This window comes from Lethenteron reissneri, chromosome 58, assembly GCF_015708825.2.
Source record: "Lethenteron reissneri isolate LAM-NWPU_2019-01 chromosome 58, ASM1570882v1, whole genome shotgun sequence".
NCBI lineage: Eukaryota > Metazoa > Chordata > Hyperoartia > Petromyzontiformes > Petromyzontidae > Lethenteron > Lethenteron reissneri.
In genome coordinates, this window is record NC_083836.1 from 7,176,305 (window position 1) to 7,196,720 (window position 20,416).

The 20,416-nt window shown below is 45.4% G+C and overlaps 2 protein-coding genes across 2 annotated transcripts; one reads left to right on the plus strand and one right to left on the minus strand.

Annotated features, from left to right (window-relative positions):
• Window positions 1-655: 655 nt before the first annotated feature.
• On the minus strand, window positions 656-9,527 carry LOC133357456 (polyunsaturated fatty acid 5-lipoxygenase-like). The gene is made up of 15 exons (XM_061575402.1): window positions 9,512-9,527; window positions 8,654-8,808; window positions 7,970-8,165; window positions 7,408-7,489; window positions 6,874-6,996; window positions 6,648-6,754; window positions 5,767-5,939; window positions 5,494-5,640; window positions 4,895-5,095; window positions 4,384-4,470; window positions 3,545-3,714; window positions 2,589-2,707; window positions 1,870-1,970; window positions 1,596-1,763; window positions 656-835 (listed from the first exon to the last, which is right to left on the minus strand). Exons 1-15 carry the CDS (start codon window positions 9,525-9,527, stop codon window positions 656-658), a joined length of 2,025 nt encoding a protein of 674 aa, XP_061431386.1.
• A 1,225-nt stretch (window positions 9,528-10,752) lies between these two features.
• On the plus strand, window positions 10,753-19,755 carry LOC133357457 (polyunsaturated fatty acid 5-lipoxygenase-like). Its single transcript, XM_061575403.1, has 15 exons — window positions 10,753-10,756; window positions 11,127-11,281; window positions 11,755-11,950; window positions 12,446-12,527; window positions 12,931-13,053; window positions 13,173-13,279; window positions 14,006-14,178; window positions 14,303-14,449; window positions 14,914-15,114; window positions 15,602-15,688; window positions 16,354-16,523; window positions 16,918-17,036; window positions 17,668-17,768; window positions 17,870-18,037; window positions 19,576-19,755. The coding sequence occupies exons 1-15, from the start codon at window positions 10,753-10,755 to the stop codon at window positions 19,753-19,755; spliced, it is 2,013 nt and encodes a 670-aa protein (XP_061431387.1).
• The last annotated feature ends 661 nt before the right edge of the window (window positions 19,756-20,416 follow it).

Genomic DNA, 20,416 nt, shown 5'->3' on the forward strand with positions numbered 1-20,416 from the left:
GGTCAGTTTCGCTTCCCCCTCGGTTACCCTTAGGTTGGAGAGGCCGTGGTGCCAGGCGATAGGGCACACTAGCCTGGACGCCGTACCTCCCCAGGCAGGCGGTAAAGGGGCTGCTGTCTGACGACTGCCATTGTTACTGTTGTAAATAAAACGCGTTGCCTCAAGTAATCTCCACCTCTCCTTGAACCCATTATAGCGCCACAAGTGGAAAGCATGTTTAAGCTAAAAAGCTAAGGAAAAGTAGCATTGTCCCAAACAATCCATGCGAGATGGCAGGCCAACCTACAACTGAAAAATGGGAAAAACAGCTATATAAAATATTCCAAATGACAAAATAAAGGTTTAGATATTTTTTATTTTTTTCATTTTGCAACGTGCACAAGACAGTTCAAGGTACAATAAGTTGTGCACCACATGTAAAGGAAATCCTGGCACTGCATTGCCATCTTAAATTTATCAAAGCACCACACGTCATTGAAGGCTTGCATCTAGTGAAAGGTTTAGGACAAAAATGTTCACGCATTGGTGTACTTGATATCTAAGTTTGCATTGCAAATGTGAATTTTAAAGCAGCCTCCATATAAAACAATATGGTCTATGGTACACAAGGACAACGCATGCACAGTAAATCCAAGCCTCAGGTTAGCCCCATCAGTTAGATGGTGATGCTGTTGGCCACCTTGTCAGGTTTCAGGTAGGGATACTTCATTGGAAGAGTCTCGTTTCTTGCAACAATGGATTTTGTAATCACCTCGAGGTCGGATTGGTACTCTTGCATGGCCGTGAGGGCATCTGGATTCTGGAAAGGTTCATCTGGGAATGTTCCAAGGGTTTTCTGCACGCATTTCATGAAAAAACAGCATCAGTATAGTATACAACTTGCACACGTTGGCCCATTAGAAGGTCGTGTGTCTTGGGGCAAGTGTGGGTACACCCACCTCCAAGATTCGTAATGCAAGTTAGACACTGGGCAGGGCTCAGTGGCTGCCCTTTCAGGACAGAATATTTACCTAAAAAGGTCATAACTGGCTGTAAAAGTTGCCATTTTATATCTGGCAATCTTTTAATTGGCGAAAATCCACCAACAGCACCGTCGTCCACTGCCATTAACATACCATGCTGCCGAGCACCTAGGCTATGCTTATTTCATTCAAACCTTTATAAAACAGGTTCCTGCGGGGTGGGCTGGTAGGAACGAGTAACCAAAGAATATAAACATAATGTATTATTACACTTGTTTAGCCAGGAAAGCCCCACCGAGTCAAAAGGTTTTTGTAGGGTCCTGCCAAGTGTTTGCAGTAGGGGGCGATGTTGCTACACCTAAATCGGACATCGGACAGACGGACGATATAATCTATTGTTGGCTGGTTCACTTCGTTCCTACCAGTAACAGTTTTCTTATAGAGGCCAATCCCTTTCCGGATGGAGGCATACTTGTGTGTTAACATCCAAACGTTGTTTGTTTAAACCCATCTACACGAATTTTCTATAAAGACCCAAAGAATACGAATTCCTGCAGTCACAAAACCTTCAAGTCAAGATTTACGCCATTGTAACCTTCAATACAAATTGCAAAGGCAGCAGCAAGCACCCACCTCTGCAGCACTGCGGCTAAGCACCCAGGTGATGGCCATGGAAATGCAAGACACCTGCACATCAGGCAGTGTTTGCAGGATGAAGGGCATGTCCACCACACCCTTGGTGGTTGGAGGTGGTTTCCTCATGCCACTTGGTGCATTTGGGATCCATGCAGAGAAGTCAAACTGCAGCACAGGGGTGGGAAGAGCATTTTTTTTTACTAGACCAAGTCAGCAATAAACCGAACATCATTTTGCAAGGGCTGTCGTCAAACATCTGACTTTACGTTACCTGGCCATAGTTGATTGCAGAGTGCTGGGCAGAGCACAGGAACACTACCATTGTGAGGAATTCACTCAACTCTGCCACACAGGTGAACTTGGTAGGAAATCCTGCAGCACAGACACGATGTCAAAGGAGCAGCAAGCCATCAAGTTGTTACAAATACAATGCTTGGCCAGCAAAACCTGTAAGCTCGAATTCCCCATCGTTCGGTGAAATTGTAAGTAGTCTTGTCATTGCCTAGAGCGGTGGTTTGTGGTCTGGTTCAGGGGACCAGTGTTCCATATACCAATCCAGAAATTAATATGAACGTGAGTACATCCTAATGTTAACTACCACAATCTAAATGCCGTTCAAAAATGTGAATAGCTGCATGAAAGTGCCAGCAATGAAGTGTATTACTGGCATTGACAATTTAATGTTTTGTAATCAGGGTTGGGGGTTCACGGAAACCTTTGTATTGGCAGTGGTCCATGGGCCAAAACAAAAAAGTGTATGCATATCATATGGCTTTGTTAGCACATGACGTGTCATCTATTGTTGCCTGCAAGTTCCTGGCGAGTCGTGGGCACGCCTTTAACAGTGTGTGGCCAGCAATAGCAGGATAGTCGGCTAATATCCGGTCATAACCTGGTGTGGTAATGCATTTCCACTGTGGTCTGGCCAGCATGGAAGGGCATGCCAAACACCAAAATCCCTTCCTCCAGCAGCAGTGCTAGGACACTCACCATTGGATGGGTGGCTCAGCAAGGCATGGTTGATGTCATCAATGAAAGCCTGAAGCTCAGTGTCACCCGTCACATCTTCGTTACTCTTGTAGAAGATGGCAAGGATTTTGTCGACAAATCTGGACAATGCAACAGCACTTTCAGTTATAAAGACGAATGATACAGGAAATGAAGCGACCTGGTCCTAAATTAAGTCCAATAAAAAAGGTACATTTTTGAATCGTGCTCGTGTTAAGAGCTTAGGATAAACATGCCAAGTTGGGGAAAACAGCATTTATTGGATCACTCATCTTGAACGGAGGAAATTAAGTTAAACTCAAGCGGTGCCAACTCACAAATTGGACCTATAATGAATAACTGTTATCCGAAATGCTCTTGCAAATAGGATGCACATGCCTGCCAATAGCACTTTCATCGTTGTGTAATAAGACTGAGACGACTTCTGGAATCCGTGTATTAGTCACTTTGGGTTACATCTACTTCACGCTGCTGGTAGACAACGTGAAGGGACAGAGACCAAGAGAGACGCACTTCCACGTGGAAACTCTTGAGTCCCGCTCTCGCGTGGCTCCTTCCTCCGTTGGATCCCATTCTAACCCCGTGTCGTCCCTCTCTACCCCCATTTAATCCGGATCACGTGGTACGCTCCAGCCAATCCTCGTTAGCCTGCATCAAATCTTCCAGGGGCCCTTGTCAGCTCCTGGGACCACGCCCCTGACTCATATCCCCATTGGTTCTGCTGGCTTTGGCCTCAGCCAATCTCCATAGCCGTCACCCTTCTATCACGTCAGGGCCATGCGCCTCTAGGCTTCCCCCCATTGGCTGTAAACCAGGACCGGCAGAGCCAATCACCATGACAAGGTGTGATACAGTCAGTGAGCCGAATATATTATCATATTACAGTTGTGCACAGAAAAATGCACAAAACCACCAGCGCATAGTATGGTTCTGGTTACTTGTGAATGGTCTTCCAAATGCTGCAAGCGTCATCCCTGTAGTAGTAGCTGGGCAAGTCACCAACGCCTCGATCTGCCACATCTTTTAGGATGCACAGATGTCTGTAGGCGAGCGCCTTCAAGACCTTGGCGCTCAGCTTGAAATGGCCACCGCCCCCAATTGACAGGGCCTGCACAAGTGCATCGCAAGATCGTGTCATTGGAAGCGTCACCGTTTAAAGACATTGCAGTATTTGGATATGCCACTAAACATGGTAATGCCAACGAGCCTAAGGTGGAAACCTTCAAAGTTGGGTCAGTTTTGGAAGTGTATTGAGAAGGCATAGGATGGTCAATATGGAGGGAGAGATTAACCATTTGGCATGAAATGTTAATTTAATGGTAGTTTAAAAAGGTTGCATCAGACAAGTGGAAACAAAAAGGTCACATCCTCGCTATTAACTATTAGTATAGCGAATGTAGGGACAAAGCAAATAAAGATCTAGGACTGCAAATCCAAATTAAATAGTGGGGCAGGTAGAAGTACTTGCTAGTAAAGCATACCTAGGACAATTTAGAAACGTGCAGAGAATCGCAGGTAGATGCGTGGTATTTTAGCAGGATGTTAAGATTGATCAAAATGTCAAAGACTGCATTGGAAATACTGGGCTGATGAGGCCCTGTAATGGATTGAAGATGGAGTTAATTATGCAGCTAAATAATGGAATGCATGAGAGGCCATGGAAACACACAATCAGCTCGGAAAGTAAGATTGTTGGATTTCAAGAATGCTGAGGCTTGATGCCTCGTCTTAAAATTGCCACTTCATTTCAAAGGCTCGTAAAAAACACAACCCTCACCTGATCGAAAAAGGCTCCTGTGCCCACAATCTGCGTCCGTGCACGCACGTTGATTTCCAGGGTGAAGCGCAGGTGCCGATACAGGAGCTATGCACAAGCAGGTCGGAAAAATTAGATCACCATGTGTATTAGACGGCAATAGGCTTAATCTGTACTTGCTGTAGCTTTAAGCATGGACTCAAGTTCTTAAAGGAGTGCAAGTCCTGTGCACAAGGAATTTAATTGTTTGCATCTGGTGGTATGCATATGTTTGAGCACCTTGTAATCTTGAGCAAAGATGAGTAACTTTAAAACAGCAGTATTGATAATTGTATTCTGGAAGTATGGTTCGATAACCCACAATTGTAAAAAATAACCTTTCCAAAAATGACCAACGTATTGGGCAAGAGCTTAGAATTCAGAGATTAAATGTCCCCTTCGAAGCCATTAAAAATACAAGCTAGCAGCGGACAAATTTTGTAATTACGAGTCGCCCATGTGATAAACTCCAGGCTAAAAACCATGGATTTACCTTATGAACAGGGTGCATTGTAGACAGCTGCCGCAAGGTGGCCATGGTGAACACCTCGGCCAGCAGGTGGGTCTGGAGCAAGTGGGTGGAGACCTGATGGATCTGAAAGTCCATGGAACGAACCCACATCTTGGCCAGCATCCAATCGTGTGCAGAGTCGCTCGGCAAGAAGATGGGGTTGTCCGATGGTTTTTGCTGTAGCTATGGATGCACGATAGAAAGAGCAGAATATTGTTACATTTGAACTTAAGATGCAGTTGTTCGTATTGAATCCATTTCTGATGTTTACTTCGAGCCATGTACTGCAAGGTTGCTAAACCGAAAAGTGTACCTGTTGCCAACTTAAACGGATTCTTATTTTGTAAGTACGAGATGTACAAGTTTAATATGGTTGGCCATGTACGTGCTATGGATGAAGAGATAGCGCAACTTGGTCTATACTAATGCAAGCCAATGCACGAATGCCATAATTTCATAACAAACCTGGCAAGGGGCGAGCTAATGCCATTTAGGGCAATACATAAGTATGATATGTGGCCCTGTTGACAGAAAAGTAACCATTGCCAGGATGTAGTACGAGTGCAAAACCCACAACTTGCCTGTATAGCAATAGGCAGCAGCTGCCCCTGTTTGTTGACGTAAAGCAGGCACATGGGAGCTGCCAGGTAGAAGGGCTTGGAATGGTTGAATGTATTGCCAGGAATGCCATCAAGGCATTGGTAGTCCACAATGTAGACATTTCCATGCTGTGAATATGCACACACAAGGCAATCACACAGGTCACTACTGCAATGATGAGCTTATGAAGCTGTGGCCTGCACAAGGTTACGAGACATGTTTCGAGTGAAAGCAATGCAAGATATTAACAGCACCTTGATCTCGTCTTCAAGGGAGCATTCACGGACCAGGCTACTCTTCACCATGTTCGTGGTGACAGGGAAATTCTCAGGAAGCTTGGTGCAGCGTTTGATGAGAACAGGGTTGACTCCGTTCATGAATTGGTAACCAAAGAACCAGTCCTGATCCCAGTGGTGAGAAACGTACTCTGCATAACAGGAGATCGCAGAAAGACGTGGAACAGACGCCACATACCGGGCTACCATTTAAAGCACAGGTCAGTTGTGTACATGTACCAGCCATAAGCACAGGTACACCATTTAATTCAAATAGTCAAGCAAAATCAATAAAAAAGTGTATGGCAAGCTACTAGAGGGGATGGTGCGGAACCATTATGTTACACTGCCACCTTTTGCACTTGCACAAATTAAGTGAAAGACCAAGAGGATTGGATCTTAGGAGATGGTATGCATGTGTAGTGGGTTCATTCAGGCAACACTGGAACCTTGGCATCAACACTATTCATTAGGTGACAATTAAATACTTAACGTGGTAGCCACCTTTCATAATTTAACACACGGGGATGCTACATTACTGGACCAGGACAGCCCAACGCTGCCTGGTCCACTAGCAGAGACGAGAGAGCTTCATCCCAGGAGATGACCACAAGCATAACAACCCTAGGCCATGCCTCCCTTCCCGATCCTTCGGGTAGGCCCGAACCCCAACCACGTGACTCCCCTGGGCCTCCTTTATCCGGTCACGTGTCCCGTTGGGTTCATAGAGCGTCACAGCCCGACACGAACCGCGTGACACCTGCCTACAGCTCCCATATAGTAGTGTCGTTCTACTACACTATTATAGAGTTAACCCTAGGCCTAGTTTGATCACTCAAAACCACACCCTCTGTACACACCTGCAATGTTACTCTTGACCCGTATAAACAAGCGACGGAAGTCTTCTATTTTCGTCCAAGACATTCCATCGAGGTTCATGAACACCCTCAAACCCAAATCTTGCACACTAAACGACAAGTACAAAAGTGCAGTCACAGGTCAAGGACATTTAAAAAACAGAATTCAAAGCTAGCAACATGTCCAACAGAACAGTAACAGTCATATGGCAAGCAAGTGTGGCTTCACCTTTGCAGAAAAGACAAGTTGAAATCGGCACTTTTCTCATCATCAAAACGAGTGTCGCAGGGCAAATCAAGGAATGATTTGCTGTCGACTCCAAGGGGAAGCCCAGCATGCCATTCTAGCCACCTGCAGAAAATCAAAAGCACGTCACAATATTTAAGGTGTCAAAGCCAGAGTGTTTGGTATACATACTTCTCACTACAATATGGGTGGCAAAATATTATATTTTGCTCATTATTGTAATCAGCAGCCGACTCCACTAATAAAAAAGGGGCAAACGCTCATGATCCCAGAACAGAAAGTGCAATAAAACATACAATCGAAAATCGAAAAGAAACGGTGGACAACGTAGTTCCACCTCCAAGCATCCTGAAATACCCAGAAGCGAGTGGACAATTCCAACTACCTCTGGTTGTTTCTAGATCATTCTTGAAAAAGGAAGAAATGAAGCCTAGTATTTTATTTCGTAACAACTTGCAATTGAAATGGATCATAGGTTAGAAAAGCACAAGACCATGAAGAACTTGTGCCTCACACCTCAAGGAGTCTCGTCTCTCGGACAATGCGTCAGCCCTCTTTTCCTTCAGTTGAGCCAAGGTCTCGTGCTGTGGCAGTATTCCTGCAATGGGAAGGGTGGAAGCAAGTGCAAAAACACGTGTCTGGTAGCCCCAACACCGATAGTTGCACGTACCCAACTTGCAAAGTTAAATTCTAGTGTTTTAAAATTCCATTAAGGAGCATTATATAGTGGGAGAGAACCGTTGCGCTCGGGAACTAAGGATCACTTGGGAAGGAGAGGTCTTGGATGGCCATATGCATAGCATTTGAAAAGGCCCGAAAAAGACGAATCGGTGATTTTGCCGATCTCAGGGAGGTAGTTTCACATGCACAATTATCACTAGAGGAGATTCCAAATTTGGCTTTATATTACCACTAGCCGAGAGCACAAACGCAATGGAATTGTGGGAAATAAGTTAAAGGGAGCGTCACCTCCAAAAATACAAGGAACCTTGTGCAAAATCATGCCAGTATTCCATGAGCATTTAATCGAACTGCACCATCTCCATCCAAAAATGGAGAACAGGCGATCACATCTCACCAGTCCCCTCCCGCAACTCCATGGAGCCCTGCTCGAGCCAGTGGTTCGCAGGGAACCGGTGCACCCGGCCACCCGGAGCGTTGACCTCCACGTAGCGGCAGAACCACGAGTCGTTCACCAGGAACGCCTCCTTCTCCAGACGAACCATTCGGATGTCGCCAATGTCAAGCTCGCTTGGAATACTGTAGATGTCAATCTGGCAGGGGGAAAAAAATGGCTAGCAACAAAAGCTTTCTAGATGTAGGAAAGCCAAATATCTGATGCGAGTCATTTTGCATAAAATTGAACATGCACACCACGTAGTACGCAGGTATAAAGGTATAAAAAAGACTTTCCGGCAATCCCCCCCCCCCCCCCCCACCTAGACAAAAATCACGAAGGCAACACTGCATACATCAGAACCACATGATCAAGATGGTGCACACGTTCTTTTCATGCCACTTTCAACAGCAGAACTTTAGCACACATTCACTTCGACTGCTCTCAGCAGTTGCCTACCAATCCTCGCAGCCTATTCCACAACCTTTTTGCATAGTGGTCACTCCAGCATTACCCAGGGTCAACCTCCTCAGCATGCAAGATCTGGCACTTGTCAGGCAATTCAATCAGAAGCTAGGACGGAGCAAGCTGATTGTGGTACCCATTACACAGCAAAGCCATTAGACACGATGAAGTGACACTCACCGCCCCAGGGCAAAGGTCCGCTCCAAAGTGGTCCAGAAGCTGTCTATTGCTCTGGCCTGCCGAGCCAATGATCGTTGCATACACGTAGTTCATGGTGCCCGACAACAGCGTCTCGCCCGTGGCAACCGTCAGCTTGTACACAGTCTCCACGTGTCCTGCAGCACAGCAAGGTGGGGTAGAGCATTTGTCAGGGGCAAACGCTGGAACAGCTTTACACCCCCGTACATCCATAGATCTGCCATTGGTTATGGAGGAGTCCACATCATGGTAAACAAACTAAATAAGAAGCACTTTCACTTCATGAATCAGGGATTAATAAACCAGGCCCACAGGACTACTTAAGCGGACCTAAAAACACATTCCTGCAGAAGGAGTTGGTAGGAACGTTGGGTTGCTCGGTCAATGGCCAGGGTCAACATCAGCGTGGTGTATTCCACAAATATGGCCGACTGAGGGCGAGCACAAGTCGGCGTGAGTAGGTTAAACGTTGAGTTTTACAAGGGCACCACGGGGTGACCAGCCCCTCCCCACCCCCCACCCATTTTTGGATGCACGACGGACGCACACAATAATCCCCTGTGGGTTGGTGGAACGAGGTGGTTCCTACTAGTATGAATTGCTTGCAGCGTGTTATTTGGCATGGAGTCCGTAATAAACATTGTTAAGATACAGTACAGGCCCATGGCGTCATAATAATTGGCGATCTACACACTCGCATTGTAAAAGTACAGGTAGTGGAAGACATTCCACGCCCAGCGAATTTAAGGAACAAAATCACATCATTAAAAATACGCACTTAGAATACGGCTAGCAAAAGACAAGACGGTTAAGATTGCAAAAGGGGCGTTTCAGACAAACCTGCTAAAGACTCCATTATGATGACGCTTCCACACAACGGCAGGCAAACAAAAAGACTGGCCGCTACAACCAGACCAGTGACCAACAACACCACACAATGATGCACTACTCATTGCCCCATGCTGACGAACCTGCTTTTATATCCTTAGGACTGGAAGAGCACAGCCGGGAATTCGTTAATGTAGGGCGTGTCCAATAATCCCCTCATTTCGGCAGTACAATCGAACAATCGTGATCAGTGAACAATGTAAGTAGGAGTGCACGTGGACAAATGAATCCACTTATCAACTGACAACAGGAACACAATATCAATTGACTCGTTACAATATAATAATAGTAATCAGTATTTAGTGTAAGGAGGAGTGCACGTGGACAAATGAATACAACTCATCGATTGACTCGTAACGGTACTATAATTTTGCTCCAGTTTTGACAACTCAGAAAACGAGGTTATTTAACTAAAAGGTGGCAGTGGTTTTGTGTCTGGCCTTGTGAGTGTTAAATATGTTTATGTCATTCCCACTAGCGGCTCGGGGTTGCGTCCACGGTTGCGTTCACGTGCACTTCTCCTTACACGATACACTGATTACTATTCTATTGTAACGAGTAAATTGATACTGTATTGTGTTCCTGTTGTCAGTTGATACGTGGATTCATTTGTCCACGTGCACTCCTACTTACATTATTCACTGATCACCATTGTTCGATTGTACTGCCGAAATGATGGGAATATTGGACACGCCCCACATTAACGATTTCCCGGCTGTGCTCTTCCAGTCCTAAGGATATAAAAGCAGGTTCGTCAGCATGGAGCAGTGAGTAGTGCATCATTGTGTGGTGTTGTTGTTCAGCCGTCTGGTTGTAGCGGCCAGTCTTTTTGTTTGCCTGCAGTTGTGTTGAAGCGTCATCATGATGGAATGTTTAGCAGGTTTGTCTGAAACTCCCCTTTTTCAATCTTATCCATCTTGTCTTTTGCTAGCCGTATTTAAAGTGTCTATTTTTAAAAATGGTGCTTTGGTTCCTTAAATTCGCTGGGCATCGAATATCTTACTCTACATGTACTTTTACAATGCGAGTGTAGATCGCCAATTATTATGAAGCCATGTGCCTGTAATTTATTTTAACAATGTTTATTTCGGACTCTATGGCAATAACACGCTGCAAGCAATTCATACTGGTAGCAACCACCTCGTTCTACCAGCCCTCGGGGGATTTTGTGTCCGTCGGTCGTGCATCCAAAAATGGGTGAGGGGAGGGGCTGGTCACCCCGTGGTGTCCTTATGAGACTCAACGTTTAACCTACTTGTGCCCGCCCTCAGTCGACCATATTTGCGGAATACACCACGCTGCTGTTGACACTGACCATTGACCGACCAACCCAATGTTCCTGCCAGCTCCCTCCGCAGGAATGTGTATTTTTGGTCCGCTTGCGTGGTCCTGTGGGCCTGTGTGTTTATCCCTGATTTCGTGAAGTAAAAGTGCTTTTTCGAGTTTGTTTACCATGATGTAGACTCCTCCATAACCAATGGCAGATCTATGGATGTACTGGTGTGTAAAGCTGTTGCAGGCTTTGCCCCTTTGTAAAATGCTCTACCCCCACCTTGCTGTGCTGCAGGACACGTGGAGACTGTGTACAAGCTGACGGTTGCCACGGGCGAGACGCTGTTGTCGGGCACCATGAACTACGTGTATGCAACGATCATTGGCTCGGCAGGCCAGAGCAATAGGCAGCTTCTGGACCACTTTGGGCCGGACCTTTGCCCTGGGGCGGTGAGTGTCGCTTCATCGTGTCTAATGGCTTTGCGGTGTAATGGGTACTACACAATCGGCTTGCTCCGTCCTAGCTTCTGATTGACTTCCCTTGCAAGTGACAGATCTTGCATGCTGAGGAGGAAGACCCTGGGTAGTGCTGGAATGACCACTATGCAAAAAGGTTGTGGAATGGGCTGCAGGGGTTGGTAGGCAACTGCTGAAAGCAGTCGAAGTGAATGTGTGCTAAAGTTCTGCTGTTGAAAGTGGCATGAAACGAACGTGTGCACCATCTTGATCATGTGGTTCTGATTATACAGTGTTGCCTTGGTGATTTTTGGCTAGTTGGGGTGGGGGGGATTGCCGGAAAGTCTTTGCGAACTACGTGGTGTGCATGTTCAATTTTATGCAAAATGACTCTCACATCAAAGATTTGGCTTTCCTACATCTAGAATGCTTTTGTTGTTAGCCATTTTCTTTTTTTTCCCTGCCAGATTGACATTTACAATATTCCAAGCAAGCTTGACATTGGCGACATCCGAATGGTTCGTCTGGAGAAGGAGGCGTTCCTGGTGAACGACTCGTGGTTCTGCCGCTACGTGGAGGTCAACGCTCCGGGTGGCCGGGTGCACCGCTTCCCTGCGAACCATTGGCTCGAGCAGGGCTCCATGGAGCTGCGGGAGGGGACTGGTGAGACGTGGCAATCGGCTGTTCTCCATTTTTGGATGGAGATGGTGCAATTCTATTAAATGCTCATGGCCTACCAGCATCATCTAGCACAGGTTCCTTGTTTTTATGTTGGTGACACTTGTCCCCTGCATGATCCCTTTAACTGATTTCCCACAATTCCATCGCGATTGTGCTATCGGCTAGTGGTAATATGAAGCCTAAATTAGGAATCCCCTCTAGTGAAAATTGTGCATGTGAAACTTCCTCCCTGAAGTCGGCAAAATCACCGATTCGTCTTTCGGGCCTTTTCAAATGCTGTGCATATGGCCATCCAAGACCTCTCCTTCCCAAGTGATCCTTAATTCCAGAGTGCTGCGGTTCTTTCCCACTATACAATGCTCCTTAATGTAATTACAAAATGCTAGAATTAACTTTGCAAGTTGGGTACGTGCAACTAATGGTGTTGGGGCTACCAGATGCGTGTTTTTACACTTGCTTCCACCCTTCCCATTGCAGGAATGTTGCCACAGCACGAGACCTTGGCTCAACTGAAGGAAAAGAGGGCTGACGAATTGTCCGAGAGACGGGCCTCCTTGAGGTGTGAGGCACAAGTTCTTCATGGTCTCGTGCTTTGCTAACCTATGATCCATTTAAATTGCATTGCAAGTTGTTACAAAATGAGATGCTAGGCTTCATTTCTTCCCAAGGGTAGTTGGAATTGTCCACTCGCTTCTGGGTAGTTCAGGATGCTTAGAGGTGGAACTACGTTGTCCACCGTTTCTTTTACATTGTGTGCTCTTAATCTGACCATCCTAATTTATTTTATTGCACTTTCGGTTCTGGGATCATGCGCGTTTGCCCCTTTTTATTATTTGGTCAGCTGCTGATTACAAAAATAATCTAAATATATTTTGCCACCCATATTGTAGCGAGAAGTATGTATACCAAAAACTCTGGCTTTGACACCGTAAATATTGTGACGTGCTTTTGATTTTCGGCAGGTGGCTAGAATGGCATGCTGGGCTTCCCCTTGGAGTCGACAGCAAATCGTTCCTTGACTTGCCCCGCGACACCCGTTTTGATGATGAGAAAAGTGCCGATTTCAACTTGTCTTTTCTGCAAAGGTAAAGCCACATTTGCTGGCCATATGACTGTTACTGTTCTGTTGGACATGTTGCTAGCTTTGAATTCTGTTTTTTAAATGTCCTTGACCTGTGACTGCACTTTTGTACTTGTCGTTTAGTGTGCAAGATTTGGGTTTGAGGGTGTTCATGAACCTCGATGGAATGTCTTGGACGAAAATAGAAGACTTCCGTCGCTTGTTTACACGGGTCAAGAGTAACGTTGCAGGTGTGTACAGAGGGTGGTGTGGTTTTGAATGGTCAAACTAGGCCTAGGGGTTAACTCCATAATAGTGTAGTAGCACGACACTTCTGTATGGGGGCTGTAGGGACACGTGACCAGATAAAGGTGGGCCAGGGGAGTCACGTGGTTGGGTTCGGGCCTACCCGAAGGATCGGGAAGGGGGGCATGGCCTAGGGTAGAGACGGCCACGCTGGAGTGGTCATGGGTGAAGTGTGGATAGAGCTGGGGCTGTGCTGCTATGCTGTTGGTTCGTCTCCTGGGATGAGGCTCTCCGGACTCTGCTAGTGGACCCAGGCAGCGTTGGGCTGTCCTGGTCCAGTAATGTAGCATCCCCGTGTGTTAACTTATGAAAGGTGGCTACCACGTTAAGTGTTTAATTGTTACTTGAAAAATTGTGGTGCTGCCGAGGTTCCAGTGTAGCCTGCATTTAACCCACTACACGTGCAAGCCATCTAAGATCCAATCCTCTTAGTGTGTCTCCTAATTTGTGCAAGTTCAAAAGATGGCAGTGGAACATAACAGCTCCAACACCATCCCCTCCAGTAGCTTGCCATACACTTTAATTGCTTTCCTGGACTCGATTTTAATTAAATGGTGTGCCGGTGCTTCTGGCTGGTACATGTACAGTACACAACTGGTGATCTGCGGTTTAAATGGCAGCCCTGTATGTGGCGTCTGTTCCACGTCTTTCTGTGATCTCCCGTTATGCAGAGTACGTTTCTCACCACTGGGATCAGGACTGGTTCTTTGGTTACCAATTCATGAACGGAGTCAACCCTGTTCTCATCAAACGCTGCACCAAGCTTCCTGAGAATTTCCCTGTCACCACGAACATGGTGAAGAGCAGCCTGGTCCGTGAATGCTCCCTTGAAGACGAGATCAAGGTGCTGTTAATATCTTGCATTGCTTTCACTCAACATGTCTAGTAACCTTGTGCAGGCCACAGCTTCATAAGCTCATCACTGCAGTAGTGACCTGTGTGATTGCCTTGTGTGTGCATATTCGCAGCATGGAAATGTCTACATTGTGGACTACCAATGCCTTGATGGCATTCCTGGCAATACATTCAACCATTCCAAGCCCTTCTACCTGGCAGCTCCCATGTGCCTGCTTTACGTCAACAAACAGGGGCAGCTGCTGCCTATTGCTATACAGGCAAGTTGTGTGTTTTGCACTCGTACTACATCCTGGCAATGGTTACTTTTGCTGTCAACAGGGCAACATATCAGACATGTACTCCTGCCCCAGATGGCATTAGCTCACCCCTTGCCAGTTTAGTTATGAAATTCTGGCATTCGTGCATTGGCTTGCGTTAGTATAGACCAAGTTGCGCTATATCTTCATCCACAGTACGATAACTCGTGGGTGCTTTGTATGACTTTTGGCACGTACATGGCCAACCATGTTGCTAATAAACAAAGCGGTTTGAAATGAAACGTATAGGTCTGGTCTTTACAAAATAAGAATCCATTTCAGAAGGCAACAGGTACACTTATCGTTCTAGCAACCATGCAATACATGGAACGAAGTAAACATCAGAAATAAAAAGAAATCAAACATCTGCATCTTCAGTTCCAATGTAACAATATTCTGCTCTTCCTACCATCGTGCATCCATAGCTACAGCAAAAGCCATCGGACAACCCCATCTTCTTGCCGAGCGACTCTGCACACGACTGGATGCTGGCCAAGATGTGGGTTCGTTCCATGGACTTTCAGATCCATGAGGTCTCCACCCACTTGCTCCAGACCCACCTGCTGGCCGAGGTGTTCACCATGGCCACCTTGCGGCAGCTGTCTCCAATGCACCCTGTTCATAAGGTGAATCCATGGTTTTTAGCCTGGAGTTTATCACATGGGTGACTCGTAATTACAAAAATTGTCCGCTGCTTGCTTATATTTATAAGATGCATGCGGTGTTATTTGCCATCCTGGCAGTCCTTGCACTGACTGTCAACCAACGGGGCATGTTCGTGAGGAAATGTAGTTTGTGGATTCTAAGGTCTTGCCCGATACACTTTTGGAAAGGGTATTTTTTACAATTGTGGGTTATCGACCCAGACTTCCAAAATCTAATTATCAAAACTGATCTTAAAGTTACTCGCCTTTGCTCAAGTAGATAACCAAGGCACGCAACCAAATGCATACCACATAACAATCCAAACAATGCGAAATTCCTTGTGCACAGGACTTGCCCTCTCCTTTAAGAACTTGAGACTGCATGCTTAAAGCTACAGCAAGTACAGATTAAGCCTATTGCCGTCTAATACACATGGTGATCTAATTTTTCCGACCTGCTTGTGCATAGCTCCTGTATCGGCACTTGCGCTTCACCCTGGAAATCAACGTGCGTGCACGGACGCAGCTTGTGGGCACAGGAGCCTTTTTGGATCAGGTGAGGGTTGTGATTTCACGAGCCTTTGAAATGAAGTGGCCATTTTAATCCACGACGGCAAAGCCTCCTCGGAATTCTTGCAAACCAACAAATCTTACTGCCGGAGCTGATTATATCCAATGCTTCTATGGCCTCTCATGCATTCCATTGTTAAGCTGCATAATGAACTCCCGCTTCAATCCATTACAGGGCCTCATCCAGCCCAGTTTTTCCAATGCAGTCTTTGACGTTTTGATCACTCTTAACATCCTGCTAAAATACCACACCTCTACCTGTGATTCTCTGCACGTTTCCAAATTGTCCTAGGTATGCTCTACTAGCAAGTACTTCAACCTACCCCACTATTTAATTTCGATTTTGCAGTCCTAGATCTTTATTTGCTTTGTCCCTAAAATGGCTATACCACTAGTTAATAGCGAGGATGTGACCTTCTTGTTTCCACTGGTCTCTGATGCAACCTTTTTACACTACCATTAAATTAACATTTCATGCCAAATGGTTAATCCCTCCCTATTGACCATCCTATTCCTTCTCAATACACTTCCAAAACTGACCCACCTTCTTAGGCTCGTTGGCATTGCCATGCATAGTGGCACATCCAAATACTGCAATGTCTTTCAACGGTGAAGCTTCCAATGACACGATCTTGCAATGCACTTGTACAGGCCCTGTCAATTGGGGGCGGTGGCCATTTCAAGCTGGGCGCCAAGGGCTTGAAGGCGCTCACCTACAGACATCTGTGCATCCTAAAGGATGTGGCAGATCGAGGTGTTGGTGACTTGCCCAGCTACTACTACAGGGATGACGCTTGCAGCATTTGGAAGACGATTCACAAGTAACCAGAAGCATACTATACGCTGTTGGTTTTGTGCATTTTTCTGTGCAGAACGATGAAACTGATATTGGCAGGAATGTGCAACCTACTTGCAAGAGCAGTTCGGATACCAATGTTTCATAATAGGTCCAATTTATGAGTTGACACCACTTAGGTTTTAACTTCCTTTCCTCCGTTCAAGATGAGTGATCCAATAAATGCTGCCTTCCCCAGGGTGGATGTATTCCCCAACTTGGTATGTTTATCCTAGGAATGGTACAGGGAGCTTTTAACATGCGCACGATTCTAAAATTAACAATTTTTTTTACTGGACTTAATTTAGGACCAGAAAGGTCACTTCATTTCCTGTAGCATTCGTCTTTATAACTGAAAATACTGTTGTGTTATTGTGCAGGTTTGTCGACAAAATAGTTGCCATCTTCTACAAGAATAACGAAGATGTGACGGGTGACACTGAGCTTCAGGCTTTCATTGAGGACATCAACCACGCCTTGCTGAGCCACCCATCCAATGGTAAGTGTCCTAGCGCTGCTTCTGGAGGAAGGGATTTTGTTTGGCATGCCCTTCCATGCTGGCCAGACCACAGTGGAAATGCATTACCACACCAGGTTATGACCGGATAATAGCTGACTAGCCTGCTATTGCTGGCCACACACTGTTAAAGGCATGCCCATGACTCGCCAGGAACTTGCAGGCAACAATAGATGGCACGTCATGTGCTAACAAAGCCACATGACCTGCATAGACGTTTTTATTTTGGCCCATGGACCACTGGCAATGCAAAGGTTTCCTTGAACCCCCAACCCGGATTACAAAACATTAAATTGTCAATGCCAGCAATACACTTCATTGCCGGCACTTTTTTTTCATGCAGCTATTCGCATTTTTAACGGCATTTAGAATGTGGTAGTTTACATTAGGATATACTCGCTTTCATATCAAATTCTGTTTTTCATTTCTGGATTAGTATATAGACTACTGGTCCCCTGAACCAGGCCACAAACCACTGCTCTAGGCAATGGGCTCGACTCTTACAATTTCTAAACGATGGGGAATTCGCGCTTACATGTTTTTGCTGGCCAAGCATTGTATTTGCAACAACTTAACGGCTTGCTGCTACTTTAACATTGTTTCTGTGTTGCAGGATTTCCTACCAACTTCACCTGTGTGGCAGAGTTGAGTGAATTCCTCACCATGGTAGTATTCCTGTGCTCTGCCCAGCATTCTGCAGTCAACTATGGCCAGGTAACGTAAATTCAGATGTTTAACGAAAGCCCTTGCAAAATGGTATTCGTTTTATTGCTGACTTGGTCTAGTGAAAAAATGCTCTTCCCACCCCTGTGCAGTTTGACTTCTATGCATGGATCCCAAATGCACCCAGTGCCATGAGGAAGCCACCTCCAACCACCAAGGGTGTGGTGGACATGCCCTTCATCCTGCAGACGCTGCCTGATGTGCAGGTGTCTTGCTCGTCCATGGCCATGACCTGGGTGCTTAGCCGCAGTGCTGCAGAGGTAGGTGCTTTCTACTGCCTTTGCAATTTGTATTAAGGTTATGACGGCCTAAATATTGAATTGAAACTTTTGTGACTGCAGGAGTTTCTGTTCTTTGGGTCTTGATGAAGTCGTGTAGGTAATCTTCTTGGTTCTTTCGGTAAAGTCACGTAGAACGGAAATAATAAAATAATAAAAATAAAACCTAATCAGATAATTCTCACGACGTTTCGGCCACAAGGCAAGCAGCTGTCCTCGGGTGAAGACCAGGTCTGTTGGAGACGGCGTCTGAATGAAACACCACCACGCTTGGAACGTATATTTAAGCTGGGTTGGGAGGGGAAGAGCGCCTTGACAAAATAATTTGCATGTCAAGAGGAATTTAGCATATTTATGGAAAATGCAGATATGGGATTAGTACTAGTGAAATGGGTGAGAGGTGGGCAGGGGGGTTTCAAAGTCCTATTATGCAGGCTTGGCAGCATCAAAGGGAGAGGATAGAGGTAGCATTAATAAAGGGAAGGAATGTTAATAGTATGTAGCTGCAGTAACTAAACAACCACGTAAAAAACTAAAATATAAACTACATGGTATCATCAGTATACTAAATATACTCTCCAATAAGCTGCGTTACTAACTGTAAGTAATACATTACAATTCTGTCGCAAAAAATATTATATGCTTCCAGCTTAACTTTTTTCCCTTGCATCACACGGGTCTACCCCGTACTATATACTGCCATAGACAAACCCAACATTAAATTATATACTGCATTACTATACACCACCTACCACCTTAGTGTAATGTTACACTATGTATTCGATCCACCCTGCTGTATATTCACTATACAATTAAAATACTAGATATTACCTTGTACATTGTATTAAACATTAAAATGTTATACTATTTATTATTATACGATCTGCTATACACTATACCATTGACTGTCGCGTGAAAGATACTAAGAGGAAGCAACGAAATATGTCAATGGGAGTGGTAGTAGGAGACTTGCCGCGGAGGAAAGAATCCATTCCCTGTGGAGAATACAAGATATATAGTCATGCCAGTGAGTGGACTGCGGTCTGAAAGTCACCGTAAACGTTAACACAATCGGTTAAGATCCGTAGGTCGGTGTAAGTTCGTGTAGGTAAGTGTAAACACCGTTTGGATTGTAAGAAGTAGTCGTCAAGAAAGGGGTAGGTCTCTAATATAAAAACCGTTTTTAAAGTTTGAAGTGGTCGGCAGCATGGGCAGTTGATGCTAATGTCAGTGTTTAATCGTGGAGAACTGTGTGAGTGGTGGGTTTCTACCAATTAAACTATTGCCAGGTATAACATGGCACCATTACAGCCAGTTTATGGCTTAAAAGATTTCGATGGCCTTTTGTGTAAAGATTGTCCTAAAAAGGGCAGCCACTGAGCCCTGCCCAGTGTCTAACTTGCATTATGAATCTTGGAGGTGGGTGTACCCACACTTGCCCCAAGCACACGACCTTCTAATGGGCCAACTTGTGCAAGTTGTATACTATATTGATGCTTTTATTCATGAAATGTGTGCAGAAAACCCTTGGAACGTTCCCAGATGAACCTTTCCAGAATCCAGATGCCCTCAAGGCCATGCAAGAATACCAATCCGACCTCGAGGTGATTACAAAATCCATTGTTGCAAGAAACGAGACTCTTCCAATCAAGTATCCCTACCTGAAACCTGACAAGGTGGCCAACAGCATCACCATCTAACTGATGGGGCTAACCTGAGGCTTGGATTTTCTGTGCTTGCCTTCATTTTCCTTGTGCTTTAAAATGAGACTTTTCAATGGAATCTAAGATGTTTTCTAGTCTTTACCCGTCCTTGGCTTAAATGCACTTGACACTTGGGTCTTCAGGACCCTGTTCAATCCCATGCTAAATATTTCATTGACAAATGTGCCACGATGGTGAATTATAAAATGTTGACGGAAATCTGGCACTGACAATGAATTGCTGTGTTTTCACAACCTTGTTTGTACCTTGCACCGTCCACGTTACAAAAATAAAAAATCTCAACCTGCATTCTACAGTATTGTGCGTTTTTAGCTGTTTACCATGCAGCAATAGGCTGATCTGCCATCGCCTCGCCTGTGCCTCGATCTTCCTGTTTGTGGTCGTACTCTTGCACTGGGGGTGCTCAACAAATGTACTAAACTGATAGTTCTCTGGCGTTTTCTTGCTCCACGCTTTGGCACCAGAAATCCAGGAGACTCCGTTCACACATGAATTTATTGACTTGGCCTCCAGCACGAGTGGACCATCTGAAACGACCAAATAAGCCAACTTCATGCCCTATGCCTCCATATCCCTGTGCCACGCAGGGCCAATTCTAAAATCCACAACTACATGCAAACCTGCGTTTTGAACACGC